The sequence below is a fragment of the Canis lupus genome, chromosome 32, assembly GCF_048164855.1.
Source record: "Canis lupus baileyi chromosome 32, mCanLup2.hap1, whole genome shotgun sequence".
NCBI lineage: Eukaryota > Metazoa > Chordata > Mammalia > Carnivora > Canidae > Canis > Canis lupus.
Genome location: NC_132869.1, coordinates 29437945 through 29459133, shown reverse-complemented (window position 1 = coordinate 29459133; position 21189 = coordinate 29437945). Strand labels below are relative to the sequence as shown.

The following is a 21189-nucleotide window of genomic DNA, read 5'->3' as shown; positions in this document are numbered from 1 at the left end:
TTTTCCCTTGGGGAAAGCACTTTCGGTCCCAATTGTTTTAAATTGCAGAAGCAGTCATTGTTTTAGAGAGTTAGGAGGAATGGCTTTTTGGAGCTGGAATTTACCGCTGAAGGGAATATGGATTCTATCTTAATTGACTAAGGTCACTAGGGCCATTTTCAGGAAGGTCTTCCCAGGGTGAACAAATACCAGCTCAGTCAAAGGAGAACAGCAAAGGAACCAATTGAAGGAAGGCTCAGGGGACTAGACCTAAGCAGAAAAATGTTAATGCGTTACTACTGGTACCTGAAAAGGAGCCAGGGGTATTTTTTTGAGGCACTTGTATCCCAAATAGAACTGTTGGTGAAATTAATACGAAAAATTGCTGTAAAATGTTTTAGAATAAATATGGAGCAGTGGATATATTTTGAGATACTCACTTCCCCAGAGGCACTCGCTTATTTATTAAACTATGCACTTTGATATATTTGTTTACTTAGGAAAGTCAAGAGTGACAAGCTAGGTCAATTGCATCAAGAACATTATTAACAGGCTAACCAATTGTAAATGGTGTGAAGGCTGTTCTGGAAATCTGTGCTTTGATGTATGGGGAAACCCACACATCTGATTTGGGATGGAGGAGACAATCGTGGCATTGTCTGTAGGCGCCAACAGACAGGCTAAAGCCAGGGATCCTTGCAGAGACTGGATTAAGGTATCAGAACCGTTCACATCTCATTTACATCACTCCGAAGAGTGGACCACAGGTTTTGCTGATTAACACACAGACCATGGCAAATAGCATTGTGTATTTGAAATCAGACCAAGATCAGTAACATTAACACAAACCATGTGTGAAGTTTGGCATATGGAGGTTCCACTTAAGCAATTATCTAACTAGGTTCTCCCCCACCCTTGTTTTCAAAAAGCATTTTTTCCAAACTAGGAAGGTAGAGAAAGCAAAACGTTCCCTACTTCTTTTTCCCATCCCAACCCCCTAAATACACATATTTATGCCACCTTCTGGTATGTAATAATATTTTTTATCATCAAAATTTGTGAGCTTTCTGAAAGGAAGGTGGGAGTGTGTGTTACAAATGTACTGATTTCATCGGTGTCTGGGCAGGCAAAAAGAACTGGTGAGTTGAGTACCGAGGCAGAGGCGGCAGGCTACTACCCCCTGAATGTTTTCCACTCACCCAATTTATTGTCCCTCATACTGGAGTTTGGGGTCAAGGTAATAGGGATGCAACTCTCTACTGTCCCTGGATTTCATTAAACGCCTACTATGGGATGGTTGTCTTTCCATGGAAGGGAGGTGTAGAATGACGTCTACAACGATGTCACTTATTAGGAGCTGTTAATTATCTGGATTTTATCGTCGAGGCATTATTAATGCCTCTGCAGCGTATCTTTTTACGCACGAGACTGTACATTTAATAGCAAAATTACCGGTGGGAATTGACAATTAGCAGCCGCACAGGAACTAGCTGCCGAGTGGCATATTTCAACCCGCTTAGATAGTCACCAACCCAACAGGCCAAAGTTTTCTTCGGTGGAAACTGCCCTGCCAAGTGGTTTCTGGATCCTTCTCCGAGGAAACAGCGAAGAAAGCTGAGAGCCACCTCTTTCAACCACACCAGAAATTGCCCGTCCATGGCGATTCTAGTCCCCAAATGGGTTTTAGACACAGATGTCTCTCAAACCACGTCTGGAAACCCACTGGCCGTCCCAATCCCCGAAGTAAGAAGTGCCACGTCCCCCCTCCCTCCACCACCTCCACCTCCACCTCCACCCCCACGTCCACCTCCACCTCCACCTCCACCCCACTCCATCCTCCTCCTTCCTTCGTGTACCGGCCCAGGTCGAATTCCTTTTTAGTCTCATCCTCAGTCCTGGGCGGGCCGGCAGGGAGCTCCCTGCGATTTCCCCCAACGTGGATAATCCCATGTGGCTGTTCCCAGGCCGGCTGCGTGCAGAGGGGCACGAGTTCTGTTCCCGAGAGAGAGTCTCAGAAGTAGGCACGCAGATCACCTCGCTGATCTCCATTTCGGTCCCGGGGCCGGGTCGGGGCCGGGGCCGGGGCCGGGGGAGGATCGGGGCAGCAGAGCCTCTCCCCTGCGGCCCCCTCCCCCGCCCCCCGCCCTGCCCCCACTGGCAGCCAGTCTGCGGCTCCCGGCCTGGGGTCTGGAGGGTGGGGGCGTGGGCGTGGGCGTGGGTGTGGGTGTGGGGGCCGGCTGGGAAGCTCTCGCTAGCGCTGCCTGTGGCCAGACCCGCCTCCCAGCCCCTCGCGGGCGCACACGGCCGCCCGCCCGGACACACTCCGCGCGCTCCCTCGCGCTCCCGCCCGCCGCCGCCGCCTGCTCTCTCCCTCCTGCTCTCCCCGGTCTCTTTCTCCCCCCCTCTTTTTTTTTTTTTTTTTTTGGTACCATAGAGTTGCTCTGAAAACAGAAGATAGAGGGAGTCTCGGAGCTCGCCATCTCCAGCGATCTCTACATTGGGAAAAAACATGGAGTCAGCTCCGGCAGCCCCCGACCCCGCCGCCAGCGAGCCGGGCAGCAGCGGCGCGGACGCGGCCGCCGGCGCCAGGGAGACCCCGCTGAACCAGGAATCCGCCCGCAAGAGCGAGCCGCCCGCCGCGGTGCGCAGACAGAGCTATTCCAGCACCAGCAGAGGTAGGAGGCTGCGAGAGGGGCTGGGGAGGGGGCGGCGGGCGCCCGGGAGCGGAGCGGGGGCCGGCCGGGAGCGGGCGCCCGGAGAGCGGGGGCCGGGCCGCGCGCGAGCCTGCGGCTGCGCCCCGAGCCCGGAGAGCCCCCCTCCCCTCCCCCCTCCGCCCCCCAAAAATGTTGCAAACTTTTGCAGCCCGTCCTCGGGTCTGCGGGAGGAGAGGGGGGCGGGGGCGGCCGCCAGGAGGGTTGACAGCCGGCGGGCTCACCCCCTGGCTTGGATTTTTCTGCAAAGAGAGGAGGAAAGCCGCGTAGCCCGAATGAAATACGCTCCCCCAAAATACGGAGAACCGGGGAGCGGGGGCCCGGGAAAGAAACTTTTAAAGCGGCAGTGTCCTTTTAAGAAGGAAGGAGGCAAAAAAAAAAAAAAAAAATCCGTTCGTGGCCACCCTCCTCCCGCTTTACCTCTTCTCCTCTTGACAGTTTCGGCCCCGGCTGCCCCAGACCGGGCGTGTTTTCGGCACCCCCCGCCCCCCCGCCCGCCGCCCGCCGCGGAGCTGAGGGGGTGCGGGAGGAGTGAGCGACCCGGGGAGTCCCGAGGGTGGAGAGGGGGCGCTCCTGGATCTGGGGGCGACGAGGGCACCGTCTCCGGAACGCGGCGGGTGGGTTTGGGGTTTGGAGGAAGGGCTGGAGAAAGCGGGGTGCGGGCGCGCGAGGCGCTCGCCCGAGTTGTCCGGCGGGCGCGGCGAGGGCAGATGCGCAAGTTTGCAGCCCCCGGGGGTGCGCAGCCCCGCGCCCGGGCCGGCGGGGGGCGTGTGCGCGCCAGCGCGCGGAGGGCGGCGGTGCCGTGGGGCGCTCCACGCGCCTCCCGAGTGAGCGTCTGCAAAAGCAAACAAGCAGAAACGGAAAGCTCGAAATGCACCCAAACTTATTTCTGCCCCGGGAATCCTTCCCTCTCCGAGGTTCCAGCGTTTCTGCAAGAACCTGGGAATGGTCAGCGGAGAGTTGGATGCTGGTTGGATAGATAGTGCGAGAGATGCGCCCCCCCTCGCCATCCCCCCCCCCCCCCGCCCAGCCTCGCCTCCCAGCGATCTTTACACTTCATTTTGGAGAGTATGAGCCGGGGTAGGGGTGGGGTGGAGGGGGGAGGCTCCATTGCCCCCTCCTTGCTTTTTCCTAAAGTCGAGTTACTGGGGGCGGGGGGGGGGGGGAGCTCACTCTCTTTCTTAAAGGTGTCAGAACCTGATGTAGGTTTTTTTTTTTTTTTTTCTTGGAGGTGGTGGTGGGGGGATTATTTATTTGATTGCGCCTGGAAGTTTGCAAAGAACAGGAGGAAGCTACGGCTTTAATTACTGTTGTAAATAATGTATAAATCACGCCTGTCACTCCGGAGGAAGCGGGCTCGCGCCAGCAGCCCAGGGCCGGGGATCCGGGGATGGAGGATCACCGGCCCCGCGCGCCCCCTCCTCCTGCCTCTCGGCTCCTGGCGGCGATTGGGGGGGGCCGGGGAGCGGCGAGTGGGGGCCCGGGAGCCGCTCCCTTCCTCTCGGTGTTACCGCTGGAGGTAGGAATATGGCTGATCATGTGCTGGCTGTTTTACAGTATTTCCCCCCCCCCTTTAGCCACACCCCCTGTCCGGGCGCTTTCCCATTCACGGAATTCGAGTACAGTAAAAGCCATCAGGATGACACACACGAAAAACATTTAATTAAAGGCGATTTCCGAGGAGTGAACACGCCGAAGCGCGGTTTCAGCGGGAGGGGGTGCAGTAAGGGCCGGGAAGGGAGGATGGGGATCAAGGCTGGGGGCCGGGTCCTGCCGCCAGCTCGGTGAGTTTGTGTGTGGAGAGCTTTTGGCTGCAAAGAGTATATTTAGACCCTGAGACGGTGGATTTGGAATGCGAGCGGGTTATGTAACAGGGTTAATCAGAAACACTGGAGAAAATCCCCTTCATGTGTTTTCTGAGTTTTTTTTTTTTAAAGGAGGGGGGTAACATAGTATATAGGAAGCCACATTAATTTCTAGTTTGTGCTGTCACCCCCCTCTCTCTTAACCTCCCCCTTCCTGTGTGTTATTAGCATCTTCAGGTGTCATTCTTGCCAGGAGGTGTTCTTGCAGGAGATCAGGGTGGCAGGCTGCAGAACCGACTAACAAATCCGTAACTTGCTGTTCTTGCAAATTATATAACGCTGGGGCATTCAGTACCACTAGCCCCCTAGGCTTAGCAAAAAGGGGAGAGGGACAAAGTAGAGGTGGAATGCATCTTGCCCAGCTGACCTGTTGACCTTTGTCCCCTTGCCCCCTACAGAGTCACCCTCCACTCACTCTTCTTTGAACCAACCCGTGCCCCATCTCTCCAGAGATTTACTAGGGGGAGGGAGAAGAGGTAAGGCCCAAACACTCAACTCACATCCTGCACGCAGGCAGTAGGTTATGTAACAGTCTGAATGGAAAAAGGAAGGTCAGAGATGGAGGCATCCTTTAGCTAACACAGCAGTAGTAATAGCTTCCAGAAATTATGTGCATTTGCAGACTTTAACCTCAGATGTAGTGTCTGCTCCTCAGGGATACCAATCTGTGCGTGTGTGTGTGTGTGTGTGCGTGTGTGTGACCTAGGGAGAAGAAGAGAGAATGTGTAAGTATGCCTGGTAGATGAGAGTGATTTGAAAATGGGAAATGTTTGGGTTTTCAGATGATGTAATGGTGTTGGCAGAAAGTCGGCTCCCAGAGTGTAAGCAGCAAGAAAATTGGAGCTGGCATCCAGTATTAATGTCGCATAAATTACAATATCGGAAAGAAATTAACCTACACACTAGGTGATTACGCCTTTTTAATACTTAAAACATAAAGGCACACAACTCAAAAGGAAAAGCAAACATCATCACCTTATAATTAGCATTTTCAACCTCAAGGAGGATTGAATGGAGTTCTTGGCATTGGGTGAAGTGGGAAGCTTTTGGATTTGGGAGGTGCTTTCCAGAGAGGTAGAGGGGTTAGCAGCTTCCAGCCAGCCGGTGTTTGCAGTCCGCAGAAATTGTGGTCTGGATTCTCATGACATTGAGGTGACCTCATGAGACATTACCTGGGTAGACTCGAAGCTGTTATTGAATGCCAGACTCCTGGGAATCCCCGTGTGAATGGGCCGCGTACCCTTAGTGCCTGCGTTGCCAAAAATCAGTTGCGAGACTTTGTGATCTGAAAGACACGCCTTCCTTCCCCCTGTCCTTAAGACTAGCAGGGAATGGTTAGCGGTGGTCACGAAACTGTCCCGTTTTCTAGGTGGTATTAATGATGGCTGGTGTCATTCAGTACCAACTTTACAGCACAATGAAAGGCAAGAAAGGCAGGAGGCAACACGGGAAGTAAGAATGAAACGGAGAAAAAACCACAGCGAATCTTTAATTTAACAAGGCTTACAGGGACTTCAGGGAGCCATAAGCATTGTGACATAACTGTTGTTAAAAACCCTTTTCCAGAATCTCGTTATTATATGCATGCCAGAAGCTTACATATTTTACTTCCCTAAAGTTATCCTCACAGGGCTGCGTGGCACGCAGTTGGCTTGGAACACCAGGGTTGTAGGTTGAAGGCTTTTAGGGCAGGCCGACCTCAGGGAAAAATCGAAACCAGAAGATGGGATTAACACTGAAAAGCTCGGTTGGGTTGAGATTGAACCCCCTGGAAGCTCAGTTAGATTGACTTAAAATCAGTTAACAAGGCCTGTAGTTTTTTGTTGCCCTGTGAGGACTTCTAGAGTCACATAACCATAGTGCTTTGCCTCCAGGACCCCTCTTCCAGTCTTGGCTGATTCGCTTTCTGGTAGGTACCCTTCTTGCCTGGCAATTTGTAGCCTTTTCTAGAGATTGATTCTCAGATCAACTTTTCTAACATAGACCTGGCTCTCCACAGTGAACAAGTGATGCCCCATAGTTTGAAAAGAGCTACTGGCTGGGATAAAATCCTTTGCCAGAGGAACGGAATGATTATTTTTTAAACTAAGGGACTTTAATTTTCCGGTAAATTGCTCATAAAAACATTTGTAATTATACCCTCAAAAAAATGTAATGGAATAATTTTAGGAAATGCATTTGGTGATAGTTATGATAACCTCTTCTGTTGCTTCCCCCTTATTTCTTAAGAAGAATTGTGTTCTTAATCCAGAAGTCAAATCCTGAGTAGCTAAAAACATGTACAGCAGACTCCTTATATGTTAGTCACCTGCTGGAATTTTCCAGAACCTACTAGCGTCATGAGGAGCCTTGGCTTTAGAGAATGTCTCCATTTCCAAAACTGGAAATATGGAGTCTTCATGGAAGCCCTCACCATGAGACCCTTCAGCATGTGTTTTCAAGGCAGCAGAAGTGGTGGTGTTGGTAAGGGGTGTAGCACATGCTGCTAGTTCCACACCAGGCTCCTAAGTGGGATGTAGGGAGGTGTGAGGACATTATTTGTTGTAGTTGTGCCTCCAGGTGAAACGTTCTGGGGATTTTTGGTGACAGCCGAATTGTTTTTGGAAGCCATCTGACCCCTGTCCAGAGCTAACCTTTGGAACGCAAGTGAGACAAACCCGTGGGTGCTTCTCCTTGGGCTATACTCTTGTCACTTCTGACTTAAGATGCACATTTTTCTCTACATTTTCCCATTTCTGATTCCAGAAAGTTGTGGTGTGTTGTTGGAAGGGCAGACTGAGTTGGATGTCACTGGAAATTCTGTTTGTGTGGTCTCTTACGGCAGATGCCATTTTTTCTTTCTTTCTTTCTTTCTTCCTTCCTTCCTTCCTTCCTTCCTTCCTTCCTTTCTTTCTTTCTTTCTTTCTTTCTTTCTTTCTTTCTTTCTTTCTCTCTCTCTCTCTCTCTCTCTCTCTCTCTCTTTCTCAGATTTTATTTATTTATTCATGAGACACACACACACACACACACACACACACACACACACAGAGGCAGAGACACAGGCAGGGGGAGAAGCAGGCTCCATGTGGGGAGCTTAATGTGGGACTCAAACCTGGGACTCCAGGATTGCGTCCTGGGCTGAAGGCGGCACTAAACCGCTAAGCCACCCAGGGATCCCTAGATGCCACTTTTTCTGAGAGCACTCTTCCTCTCTGCCCTCATCTTCTTAGTCTACTTGATGAATTGTGCTTCTTAGGTTACCTGTGTCCTTATGTGTTTATGGAAGCAAAATACATAATGACATTTCAGGTGTCTGGGGACAGATTGTAATGTGACCTCCATGTGTGCAGAAGACTAAATTTGGTAGAAAATCCAGCTCTCTTCATATGACTTAACGTGCTGCTGCTTCCCCTCTTTGTCTTCCGTGAGCCATTGTTCAGGTACTTTGAGGTAGACGTCATCTACTCCCTTGAGGAGATTCCTGACCAGTTATCCCAGATTAGTGATAGATTCTTCTAGAGCAACAAGAGTCTGCTTTGAAAGGCCTTCAGGTACCAGAGTGAATACTAACCTAGAATGTAGAATATCTTTCTGAATATGAAGACTGTCATCCTGTTGAGAATATTAGGAACAGTCTCTCTCTCTCTCTTTTTCTCTATATGGTTCTCTTTTCTATCATTAAAAAAAATGTCTTGTTTTTTTTAGGGGAGGTGCCGATTGTGTGTGTGTGTGTGTGTGTGTGTGTGTGTGTGTGTGAGATTCATAATCGGAAGTGTTGGTTTGAAAACGAGCTGTTCCATTTTTCACCCACCTTACTAAACCGTATGTTAAGAGAAATAAAAGTGAATCATTTTGAATTAATGCTTTGAAAAAAAAACTCCAGATAATCAGTGTTCAAGTGTTGATTAATATACAGTAAATCATGATTTTTCTATAAGGGTATCAAGGCATTACTAATGAATTAGTTTTTCTGGCTAACAGTAGATTAACCAGAAATCTTTTCTGTCTTTCTCGTTTTGAATTTTTTTTTTTATTAATGTGCTAGTCCCCTTTCCTACCCTAGAAAGAACATTGGGAATGTAATTGAATCTTTCTTTGAGGTTTGAGGATCTTACAGTGCCACAGGGTCACTGTTCTGAGGATGAATTCTGATTGTACATTATAGAACTGTGAATGGAGACAGTGCCAGAGATTGGACTAAATCTGCCCTGATCCCAGCTTGGAAATTGTTTTCTTTTTCTGTTAAATCCTCGATGTCAGTATGTTTTGTTAGTTGCCTTCCTTGGCCTCTGACTTGCAAGGAGCAAGGCAGACATTCACTTTAATTAGTTGACTAGTTACTTGAGGTTTGTACTTTCTAGGAAAATTTCAACCTGAATCGAGAACCTTAATTTTTTCCCTGCAGTTATGGTGGATGTAAAATCACTCTCAGATGTTTAGGAAGGCTGTTTTATTTACAAAGAAGTTATGTAAGGTATTACCGTAGCATTATGTAACTTCTCCCCCTACTTGTAATAATGGCAAATAGAAATATCGGCTAATTTTGCCTCTTCCTTAGATATGTTGAGAGGGTATCACAAATCCTAAAAACTAACACATTCTAGGGTTTGAGGGAAGACTTTCAAGAATATCAATAAAGAACGTTTAAATTCCCCCAAAGGAAATTCTCCTTTCAAGTTTGGGCCTTTGTTCCCTGGGCCAGTGTGGGAAGCATGCCCAGGAGGGCACCATCAGAGGCTGACTTTCTCAGGGCCCTCCCACTTGACTTAATGATAGTCTGTGGTTATCTTCTGGCATCTTTGATGTCACAGCATTGCAAATTCATCTTAGGAGTCGTGGCGTTCTTTTGTGACAGCCCAGTTATTATTATTATGATTATTTTGTTTTTGGAGTAAGGACATCAAGGAGATTATCTAGAGAAGTCCATAGGAGAGGGGAACGGGGCGTGATGAGGAATAAATGTGCCACATCTTGTGGCTCGCTTTTTGCTCCCCCTTTAAATGCCAATGTGACAAAGGAGTCACAGGTACCAATTCCCATGTGTTGATAGAAGAACGGTCTCTTGTTGTTTTTTCCTAACAGACGTTTATGACTTCCATTGACAGGTCATTATTACAGACTGTCCTAGCACCTTCCGTGCTATGGCACATTGACAGTGGCGTGGCCCTGTGGTTTCCTGGTGATTGTCTCGTCCACAGAAGTGAGACCCTGGTGGCCAGCTGCAGGGCCCTCTGCAGTGTCCACCACCAGTCGAGAGTACAGGTCTCCCACGCCCTGAAAGGTGCCAGAGGACTGCAGGCTGTGCCAGGAAGTTTCTGTACCAGCACTGTTTGCCCCAAAGCTCAATCGGAGGCTGGAACTGAGTAGGAACCCTTATGGCATAGAGGATTTATAGTCTCCCAGCCTCGAGTCATCTCTAGCAACATTATTGGGCATTTGAGTTTTGATTATGAACTATCTTAAAGTTGTTTTTTTTTTTTTTTTTTTTTAAATAATCAGGAAGTTCCTCCATCCATGAACAGACCGTAATAGATGAAACTCTTCTGGGGTGCAAGGAAGGGTGCCACTTAGTACAGGATCCTCAAGCCTGTGAAAGAGGCAGCGCACTGTTAAAAATACCTAGCTTACTTCGGGGGAGGATTTGGCTGAATGCTGATGAAGTTTATGAAATATGAATGTAGTGAAGTTGCTGTACGTAAGTGGTAGGCGTGTGTGAAAGAAGTAAGAAGAAATAAAATTGTGTATAAATGACACTCTGAAACTTGATGGAATTGTATACGTGACAGGAATGGTGACGTTTGGGTCTGTGCTTAATGGGGGAAAATAAACTGGCTTAAAGTCTATATGTCAAACTAGATGGGGGGCTAAAAATTATAGAAGATAAAATTATTGGACTTATTTTATGAGCAAAGGATGCTACCAAGGATAAATAGGCAGATTGCAAGTGGTAGAGGTGAAGCAGAATAGGGGGAAAAAAATGAGGAATCAACACTTGAATTTATAACGAGCTATGGTAATCACTGTTTTAAATAATCCCAACCATTAACTACTGTGCTGCTAGACAGAGAATTAGTTATAGCCAAACAAAAGGCATAAATATGAATTTTAGGTTGTGTGGGAGAAATCCTCTTGATCCCCAAAGCATAAATGCATGTACTGAGAAGCAAAGCTACACACGATGTAATTTTTTCTGTCTTATCCCAATTAATTGACAGCCAACTGTATGCCTCTTTCCTGAAGGTGACTTTACAATCTCCAGACACAGACATTTCTCTCAGAAGTGGAGTGAAGGAAGGAGAACCACAAGCTAAAGTGTGTGTCACTGGGTGAAGTATTTTGGGGGGAGAGATAAGAAGGGTACAGTAGGGGATCGGAGCAGTGCATACAGGGATGAAGAATGCCTGTTTGGGGCTGGGGAGTGGGGGCTGTGAACGAGGAAGGGAATCTCTAGAGGGAAGGAGACTTCTGTGCAAAGGAAAATGAAATTAGCATTGACTCTGAAATGGCTCGGAATGTGACTTTCTAATTTTAAATTATCTTTAACAAGGGCAATGAAAAGAGGAAAAGTTGACACTTTGAGAAGTTATGACGAACTTGTCGAGAATGCCAATTGACAAAGGCAGGTAAGGGAATACTTGGAAAAACAGAACAAGAACAGGTCTGAAGGGCATGCTGATCTGCTTCCTAGCGTGTTAAGGGAATTGGCGGGCATGTTTATTGACTCTTCCAATTAGTTTTAAAGAAACCTGAAGAAATGGACAAAGACGGAGAAAAGACAACCAGATGTGATTCTGCTCTTCCAGAAGCAGAGAGGCTTTTCTCATCCCATATGATCGATGCCAGTCCTGGGGAAGACTCACTGTATAGCAGTTAATGGATTTTCAACATACCAATCACAGAAGAAACAAGGGTATATTTAGCAAGTCTAAAAACTCTTCAATAAACTGCATTGCTTTTCATTTTCACTGTACAGTCATAAAGCCAGGGGATGGTAAGAAGGCCATGGTAATGATACAGCGTGTACTCCCAGGAACGTTTGTATGATGGGGATATTACGTCTGAAAGGACAGGGCATCTGGGAGGATGAACTGCCCATAACTCTCAATTGTCCAGGTAATGAAGCATTGGAAAGCAAACGCAAATGAAATACTTTGATAATCAAAAATGATTCTTCTTTTAGTGATCATATTAGTTGACTGATGGTGACAGGTATGAAATTGCGAGTTGCGTGTAGCCATTTCTGGCACTCGTGGTCCACTTCTGATGAGCATGTTGATGTGGAAAGTGGGAACCCGGACGGTTTCTATAGACCGGGCTGTGAACCCAGAAGATGTAAAATTTGACAGCGTGAAGGACAAAGGTTGAAGATTAGTGAGCCCTAAAATTTCTTGAGGCCTTACAGAGAATCAGTTGGAGAACTGACGCTACACTGAGAAGCTCTAGCAAGTCCTAAAGCTCATTTTTCTCACCTCGAGCTTGAGGGTGTGTGCTAGGTGTGTGCTAGGTGTGTGGTGCTCACTCACCATGCTGGTGCCGGTGCTGTTTTATTAGCCCAAGGCCTGTTAGACGCAGAAGCGGCCTTCTAAATCATATAGCCTGGCCCTTCTCCTTTAAACTGACACTCACAGAGATCTAATAATGTGTCTGAGTTCCCATTCCTAGTAAGTGGCAAGACTGTGACAAGAGTATGGGTCATCTACTTTGTAGAAGCGTTCCAGTGTTCCTTGCCTTTGTGTGCTGTGCCGAGATACTCGGAAATTCCAGCAGGTACAGAATCAATTTCCTGAACCCCCTCTCCCCGTCCTGCCAGGTAACCCCCCTGAGGATATTATGATGCATACACAAGTTAATCCAGCATGAGGTAGCTGACATCTCTGAAACTCAATGCATGTGACGTTGGTTGTGCGTCAGTAATGGAGCATTATCAGTAATTGTTATGTTTTCATATCCCACTGGGCATTTTGAATATTATATGAAAATTAGCCCATGAACACCAGTCATGGCCATGTCAGTAAAAGCATTCTGAAGCATAGTGAAAATAGTGCCTGTATCTTATGCACTGCTGATTGCGTAGAAAGTAAAATAGAGGCTCTGGAAGGGACCGTCTTGTCATCGGTGCCAGCCTGAGCGGTTATGCTCGCTAGAGCTGGATGCAGCCAGAGGGTGGAATGGAGAGGCTGGCTCTCAGCAACTGCCCTTTTTCGTCAAGGCAGAGGAAAGGCTGTGTCTTTTATAAGAGATGCTCAAGAGGAAGTGCACCCGTGGAATACTATAATAGCTAGTAAAAATCCTATTCCAGTAGAAAAGTATCTCTTGATAGGGGAAAATGTTTGTCATCTATTAGTGAAAAGTAATAACCTTCATAGCAGTGTGCCCAGAATGACATCATTTTTGTAAAAAACTATAGTGTGTGTATTAATATGGACCCACGTACACCTTAATAATGAAATGATAAAATGGTTATTTTTAGTGTGAGTTTTTTTGTGCCCTTCTGTATTTTTGACTTTCCTGCATTATACATGTATTACTTTTGTAACTAGAAAAAAATAAATCTTATTTTTTTTCTAAAAGAAAGATCGTTTGTATGTTGTGAAACTGGGGGTGCGTTGAAGGAACTAATTCTGCGCTTCGTATGTCACACAGAATTGCTCAGTATTTCAGGATGGGCCAAGTTTACTGGCCCCAAGAGCAGTACCTCTGACAGGTATTCAGCCAGGATCATCAGGAAAACAAGGTTCATTCAGCTTGCATGTGAAAAGAAGCGTCCAATATTGGAATTTATTGCCCTTTAGGACGATATCTTTGAGGTGTTTATACTGTGATCTACAATGAGAAAAACATACTACATTGTGACCCAGTACACACACACGTGCGCACACACACATGCATGCGCATACATACCACAAGTGCATGCAATAAACTTTTCATGTAAAATATTTATCCTTTACCTGTGATGCACTGTTATTTTTGTTCTATTATTTAAAGACAAGATATAAATCATGAGCCACCAAATTGGTTTCATGATCTATTTATGGGCTGTCTCTCACAGTTTTAAAAACCCCGTTGTGGACATAAGGTAGAAGCAGCCTTTTTGTGAGCCATGGCCTGGCTGTAGGAGGGAGGGAGAGAAGGGTGGGAAGGGGAGGTAGAGGGGGGAATGGAGTGTTTCCACAGTAACTGATGTTGGACTCCAGGTGTTACTCATTATGATTTCAGGGAGGAGGTGGGGGATGGAAAATAATGTAAATACTTATTATTTGTAATCATACGGTATCTTTATACCACTTTTAGCACATGCTCATTAATACCCCGTTACCTTTAGACATGCATCTGCCAAGACTGGCTCAGAATGTAGATTCTGGGATCCCCATTGCTTGGATTTGATGTCACTGTGTAAAAGCCCAAGGATGGCGTTCTGGACAGAGGTTTGCTGAGCGCTTTGTGTGTGAACACAGCAAACGAGATTGAGGGCCGATCCCTGCCTTCCTGGATCTTGCATTCTAGGGGTGGCATCTCTCAACGAAGCCCCTGGTCTGGAGGTTCTCTTCTAAGTGCCTCTTGGATGTGGCCATCCTTAGCCCTCTTCCCCATACATGCTTTCACCCTTCCCCTCTTCTTCTTTCCAACCCAGTGCTCCCATCTTCTGTCCCAATCTCTCTTTGCTTCTTGAAAGCCTGCAGTGGCTTTAGATAAGGCTACGAGATAAGACTCACCCTCTCCCTCCTGCAGTTCTCGTGATCCCTGTCTTCTTCAGTTGTCAGGTGGGCCTGGCTCATGCAGTAAGCACGTAACCTCTTCCTTTGCCGGGTTGCTTTATACTGTCTTACAGTGTTATTTCCCGGCTAGGTGTCTAGTCTCCCCAAGAGGACTGGCACCGTGGTTTATCCTGTTACTCCTGCGCAGTGCTTTGCGAAAAGTCAGTGCTCACTAACTGTGCAGAGCATCTCTTTCACATTGCCCTGCCAAGCCGGTCACTTTTTCAGTAGATTCAGCGCTCTACTTCCCAACTCTGCAAGCACAGCTTCTACTCACTCAGACTTCCAGCTAGGCCTTGGGTATGGACCCAGCTGCCCTTCTTTGTCCCATTTCTGTCTCTCTCAGATCTACCAGTCGTCCCCTCCATGGCAGGTTCAGGCCCGCTCCAGTCTTGAGCAACTCAGATGAAGGCCAAACATGTTGGGAAACAGTATGTATGCGTGTTACGAGCCAGCCGGGAGTCAGGCAGACCTGGGCCAGAGGCCCAGGTGTGCTGGGTGCTGGCTGTCTGACTTAGGTAAGTGCATTCATCACTCATTTTGTTTCTTTCATCACCTGAAAACTAGAGATGTGTATGATGCTGGCTTCCCAAGATGGTTGAGGGTGACCTGTGATTAGGCACGCATGGCACCTCGCAGGGTGCCCATTAGACCTAGACTGTAGCTCCAGTGATGGTGGTGATGATGGAGCACATACAGATACAGGAGCTTCTGTTGCCTGTCTCCTCCTCAGGTCTGTGACTCCCTTTCCTTAGATCATTCCTCCCTGGTTCGGACTGGTTGCTCTATGAAACAAGCAAGGCTATCTGAAGGCATCGGAAGCCTTACCTTTTACTGCTAGTTCCCTTTCCTGACTGGATCTGCCCTAGTCACTCAGCTCAGCCACCATGGGCTGAATCTTTGTGAAGACAAATCACTTAAGCTCAACCTCATCACTCATTTGGGCTTCCTGAGCTTCCACCTCACACCTTCCACTGAACCTGAACAGGGCCCATTTCTGCCTGTTTCCTCCCCCCACTTTTACTCTTCCTTTTGCCCTGCTGGCTACCCCCTCCAGCTATTGAGGCTGTGGGAGTGCCCTCCTTCCCACTGTGCTCCAGAGCTCTCTCTCCCGCCTCATTTTTCAGCAACCCATCATCATTCCTTGCCCTCCCTTCCCCTTTACTCACTTTCTCCTCCCTGCCAAAAATCACATTGGAGAAGCTTGTCTGCGAGGGTTCCATTCAACTTGTTCTACATTAATGCTCCACTACGGTGACCCACTGCTGAGTCTTTCACTTGTAATGTAATCTAATAATTTACATGCACTTTGCAAGCAATACTCTCAGAGACTCACAACCTGCTTGAAATTGCTCTGCTGTTACAGTAGTTGAGCTGATGAGAGAGAGCAGTGTGAGAAAGAGTAGTTATGGGTACCACAGTGGTACTGGGTAAACCCAGGAAAATAATGTTAGCATAAGGTGAGAGTGTGCTGATGGATTATAATATCCTTTCTTAGAGAATCAATTAAGTTTGCAGAGGGTCTTGTATTGATTTTGGCTTATAATTGGACGAGGCTGGGTCAAAGTATAGTAGGTAGAAGCATTAGCAAGGAAGAGGAAATGAAGCAAGAGTGGAAACCTGTCTTTCTGGGATGCTGTGAAAATATTTTAGTTTCAGTATCTTATATGACTTTTACAGAATTAATTGACACTCTGATTAGGTTGTTTTATTTCTTTACTCAGAGATGTTGGAAGCCAGTTCTAATATCCAGTAGTCATGAAAATAGAGTAATGCTGTAGTAATAGTGCCATTGTAAAGTGAATTACACCATTAATTACGCATCTATTTTGTCTAATTTGTATTGTGATTGTGTGGGTAATACACACATTTATAGGCATAGAGTAGCTGGTTTTTAAGAAACAGACTCTAGCTGAGAAGCCCCTATCCTATAATATTGAACAGTTAGTGAAAATAAGCCATTGTTCAGTGAAGAAGTTCATCTTTATATATATATTTTTAAAGATTTTATTTATTCATGAGAGAGAGAAAGAGGCAGAGACACAGGTGGAGGGAGGAGCAGGCTCCATGCAGGGAGCCCAATGTGGGACATGATCTTGGGATCCCAGGATCACACCCTGAGCCAAGGGCAGACACTCAACCACCCAGGCGTCCCGACATCTTTATATATTTAAATGTGAATGTATATCTATGTATATACATACACATACACACATGTCCATATACATATATGCACAGGCACACACATATATTGTGCCAGTCAAGCAAATCAAGAAAATACATTATAGGGGATCCCTGGGCGGCTCGGCAGTTCAGCGCCTGTCTTTGGCCCCGGGTGTGATCCTGGGGTCCCGGGATCGAGTCCCACGTCGGGCTCCTGGCATGGAGCCTGCTTCTCCCTCTGCCTGTGTCTCTGCCTCTCTCTCTCTCTCTCTCTGCCTGTCTATCATGGGTAAATAAAATCTTAAAAAAAAAAAAAGAAAATACATGATGACTGTGGCATAAAAATGTTTGCCTTCATTTGTCTTTTAGCAAGTTGACTAGCCTGCATGGGGAGAGATGTCAGTTATGGTAGGCCAAGTCAATATGGTATCAAGGACAGGGTTTGAAAACAAGGGTTTGTGCATTTGTTTCAAAATCTTGGTCGTTATTACCATGCCCAAGAACCTCTGTTAATTGATATCTCTCAGGTTGGGGGAAGAACCATTAAAATCCAGGAATTGGGATCCCTGGGTGGCGCAGTGGTTTGGCGCCTGCCTTTGACCCAGGGCGCGATCCTGGAGACCCGGGATCGAATCCCACGTCGGGCTCCCAGTACATGGAGCCTGCTTCTCCCTCTGCCTGTGTCTCTGCCTCTCTCTCTCTCTCTCTGTGTGACTATCATAAATAAATAAAAATTTAAAAAAAATAAAATAAAATCCAGGAATTAGGGTCATTTTATTTTGTCACTTGTCTCCCAGGGAAGGATACTGGCCAAAGAACTTCTTCCACAGCACAAAGATAGAGGCATATTTTTTATTCCTCAAGTCATTAGCTAACCCTAGAGCAGAGACAGGATCTAAGAAGGCAGCATTCAGTGTGGGTGCTCCCAGTGGAACATGTAAATTAGAAAGTCCATGACTCTTACACTTTGCCATGTTACCAGTGACTTTATCCCTTCACTCCTGGAAGCGCTGATATGGGGTGGGGTTGTTTGGCATTATGTGTGAGTTTCTAACTATTAGAGTGGTATTTCCAGGGAACTTCTGAAGACTTAACCTGGGGCATCTCAGGCTGAATTGCTGCCTCCAAGACTTCGTTCCCATATTTTTATGCAGTGGCCATCTGGAAGGGATTTTATTGTAGTCTCCATGTCTCCCCTCCCCCTGCTCCAAAGTTTTGCTTTTGTAGCATTGTCAATTAGTACTACCACCTGGTAATCTAGAACCTCGGAAGGACCTCATCCAAAGAGGTGAGATTATATTAAGTTTAGAATATATTTAACTTTCATATATATAATGCTTCCTATGATGACTAAAATGTTGAAAGTAAATCTGTGTCATAAACAACTGTGCCCTTGCTGTATTATAGATCAACAATATTGTCTTTAAACTTCGAGTGAACATTTGAAGAGAGAGCATACAGTGTCAATGCCTGCCATGTGGATTAAGAATATATTTAGTGAAAAAAAATAATATATTTAGAGGAGAAATTTTATTGCAAACCTCAATGAAAAAAATCAGTATATTGTGCCTTAAAATATGTTACAGTGAAAATTACCATGGTGTTTGACAACATGCCTTTATTAATTAGTTTTTTCTATTATTTTTTAGTAGCAAACACACTCTGGTTTGATCACTCATTAGGTACAGTTCTTACTGAATTCATATTTTGCCGCTTCGGTGTATTTATCTTTCCACTGGTCTTCAGTTCCTGGAGGGGCGTTGTCATAGATTGTCTTGAGTCTTTTGTCCCATTTCTCTGTCACTTGGGCATTCAGCGAGTGCCCTCAGGATGCTAGTGACCATGCAGTTTAGAATCAATATGTGGAAGACGAGCCAGCTGAGGAAAGACTGGGATAAGGTAAGAAAATCTAATATTCTTTGAAAGCTTCAGATGTTTAAAGGTGAAGCAATACATTGCCTCCTTTCATTCATTCATCAAGTATTTATTGAGCACTTGCTGTGTGCCAGGTCATGTGCTGATCAGTGGAGGAACAAACTGAGTTAGGGAATTGATAGGCAGGAGAGATGCGGTAATTTCAGAAAATGTGGAGAATGCTGTAACAGAGATGCTTACAAAATACATAGCGCACAGAAGAAGGAGAACACTCCTTGTGAGGAGGCAGGGAAGGCTCACTGAGGAAGATAGCCTTGCCTAGTTTTGGGGAAAATGAGGAGAGACTTACCTAGAAGACAAAAAGTGAGAGAGAGGGTGTTGTGGGCCAGGATACACGAGATGGGAGTTCACAGCACATTCAGGTAGGGTGAATGAGGTGTAGCTTGGCTGAGGCATGAAGTCTGTTGGCAAGGCCCAGGAGGTGAAGCTGGACAAAGCAGGCAGGGGCCAGGTGAGCCCTTTGGACACTTTTCCTCTGCAAAATTTTGAGCAAGTAAAAAATACCTGATTTCTTTTCAATAAGGTCCTTAAGCATAAGTGTGTTTGAAGGTTGGGGTGGAAAATTGACAGTGTAGGTAAGGGGCCGAGTTAGGAGAGCTCTGTGACAACTTTGAAAAGAGGGACTGCAGGCCAGGACTGGGGTTGAGGAAGGGGTGGCCTCTGAGGTAGCATTTCCCAAGAGGTGAAATGGAAGACTCACAAGGGAGGTAATGGCAGGAGTCCCTACCTGAGGTGGGTGCAATTATTGGCCGGGACAGACTGGAGTGGGATGTAAAAGGGGAGGAGATCTGGGTCCCTGAACTTAGTTCAAGGTCCTGGGGAAATGTGTCAGGGGCAGTTGGAAATCTGGGGCCGGCAGTGAGCATGTTAGCCGGGGAATCAGGAGAAACAGTATTTGAACAAGGGCCTGAAGCTCAGGGGGGACAGCTGGGCTGGAGGCGTTATGGAACAGTGTTTTTAACAGGGGATTGGAAGGTGAAATTTTCATACCAGGACATGTGTACATGTTTACATCAAGAGAAGTTATGGGGATCCCTGGGTGGCTCAGTGGTTTAGCACCTGCCTTCAGCGGGATCGAGTCCTGCGTCAGGCTCCCTGCATGGAGCCTGCTTCTCCCTCTGTCTGTGTCTCTGCCTCTCTCTCTCTCTTTCTCTCTCTCTCTCTCTCATAAATGAATAAATAAAATCTTAAAAAAAAAAAAAAAAAAGAAGTTAAGCCTAAGGTCCAAGTGGGTGTAGCTGAGAAAGGAAAAGAGATGAATTAATCGATGCTGCGACAGAGAAGAGTATCTCAAAAAATTGGCTTTGGACTTGGAAATTTTACATTTACTAAAGGCATTTAAAACAACAACAACAACCCACCAAGAACATCTCTAAAGTCAGAGTGAGGTTCTAATACACCCTGCTGCTGCAGGTTGCATTTGAGTTTTATCTGCCTTGATGGTGGTCTCCTTCCCATCATGTCTAATTGATGATTGTAGAGTTGTTGCCCACCTCCCCTCCCCTGCCTTTTTTTTTTTTTTAACTTTCTACACAGCTCAGCATTGATTTATCCTGTCTCTAAAGGGAATCTGCCTCACACTTGGCAGAACCTCAAGGTTGGGAGAAATGGAATGAATAGTAGCTGTGGAGAGGTCTCCACATTACCCTGGGAGAAAGGCTTCGTGGGAGAGAAAGTTGAAAGAGGGTCTTGAGAAAGGGTGTGTGATCCTCAAAGGATGGGTCTGGCCACAGAAAACTAAATGGGAGATTTTTTTTTTCCCCTTGTTGTTGAGCGAGACCCAGAAAGGCACAAGTGTTTGTTGGCCGGGCAGACGATGGTGTCGATTATGGTGACAGTGGGACAGCCACCCTGTGTGTATGGCGCTTGGTGTTTCCCGGGGGGCTTGCACACAGGGCACAAGCCCCTGGAGGTCCTGGAAAGGGAAGGAGTCGATGATGTCTCCGGCTGTGGAGGGACTAGAGAAGTGCTGGGTAATTAGGGAGACCTGTTGACTTAAAACAACTCGGGTGCTAATAGGCTGAACTTACCTTTGACTCCCCTGAATGTGACTGGGGGGGGGGTTGCTCTGCCTGTTGGAAGGGTCATTCCTTTGCCTTCTGAGGCGGTCGCTGGGCTCCACATTGTCTTCCATGAGCTCTGACTAAATGCTTTGCCTGTAGATATTCCACTAATATGTCATATGAATTATTTGTGTTATCTCTGTGCTGTGAAATTAGAGGCCTTCACCCACAGTGTGGTAAGTAGATTAAAATGAAAGCCTGTTTTTTATGGTATGGGGGAAACTGGGCAAATATCAGGGAGCCATTTTGTGCGTGTTTGATCTGACAGTGGGGAGGCCTTGGGATGCCAGCGCCTTCTAAAATCTGAAAGCTGAGCTCCGGCTGGAGTTTTCTTCAAAGAGGTTTATATTTTATCCGTTGGCACTTCTAAGGGAGAAGGAGGGTTTGGAGTGGGTGATTTTGTGATGATTCTTTTCTTGCTGCTGTTTTTTTTTTTTTTTTCTTCTTCTTCTTCTCCGTCTTTTTAACTTTTCAGAAAGCCCTTCCAGTTCTACGGTCAGACCCCGTTCAGGACGTTGGTGGCCAAACAGTCCCCTTTTGTTAAACGAGCGTCCTATTTTTGTTTCTCTTGAAAGGTGCCCTTCAGGACAGCAGAGCCTTTATTTGGGCTGTTTAGTACTGAGCCCTGAAGAAACCTAAACAGAAATCGTTCGAAGCCCAGGCCAAGTGCCTCCTTTTGCTAACGAGGCAAAGCTAACCCCACAAGATGAAATCTAACCAGCCGGTTACCTGAGAACCA

At 46.6% G+C, this 21189-nt stretch overlaps 1 protein-coding gene and 1 long non-coding RNA gene across 2 annotated transcripts in view; both read left to right on the top strand.

Annotated features, from left to right (window-relative positions):
• The first annotated feature begins 1894 nt into the window (after positions 1-1894).
• RORA (RAR related orphan receptor A) overlaps positions 1895-21189 on the top strand; it is a 710690-nt gene continuing 691395 nt past the window's right edge. Inside the window, exons 1-2 of the mRNA XM_072808955.1 lie at positions 1895-1996; positions 2414-2654. Coding sequence (XP_072665056.1) covers positions 2489-2654 — 166 coding nt within the window. The 5' untranslated portion in view covers positions 1895-1996; positions 2414-2488. The remainder of the gene's footprint in view (positions 1997-2413; positions 2655-21189) is intronic.
• Positions 7561-13108, top strand: LOC140623036 (uncharacterized). The gene is made up of 2 exons (XR_012022713.1): positions 7561-10846; positions 11082-13108. It is a non-coding gene; the product is annotated as an uncharacterized lncRNA (long non-coding RNA).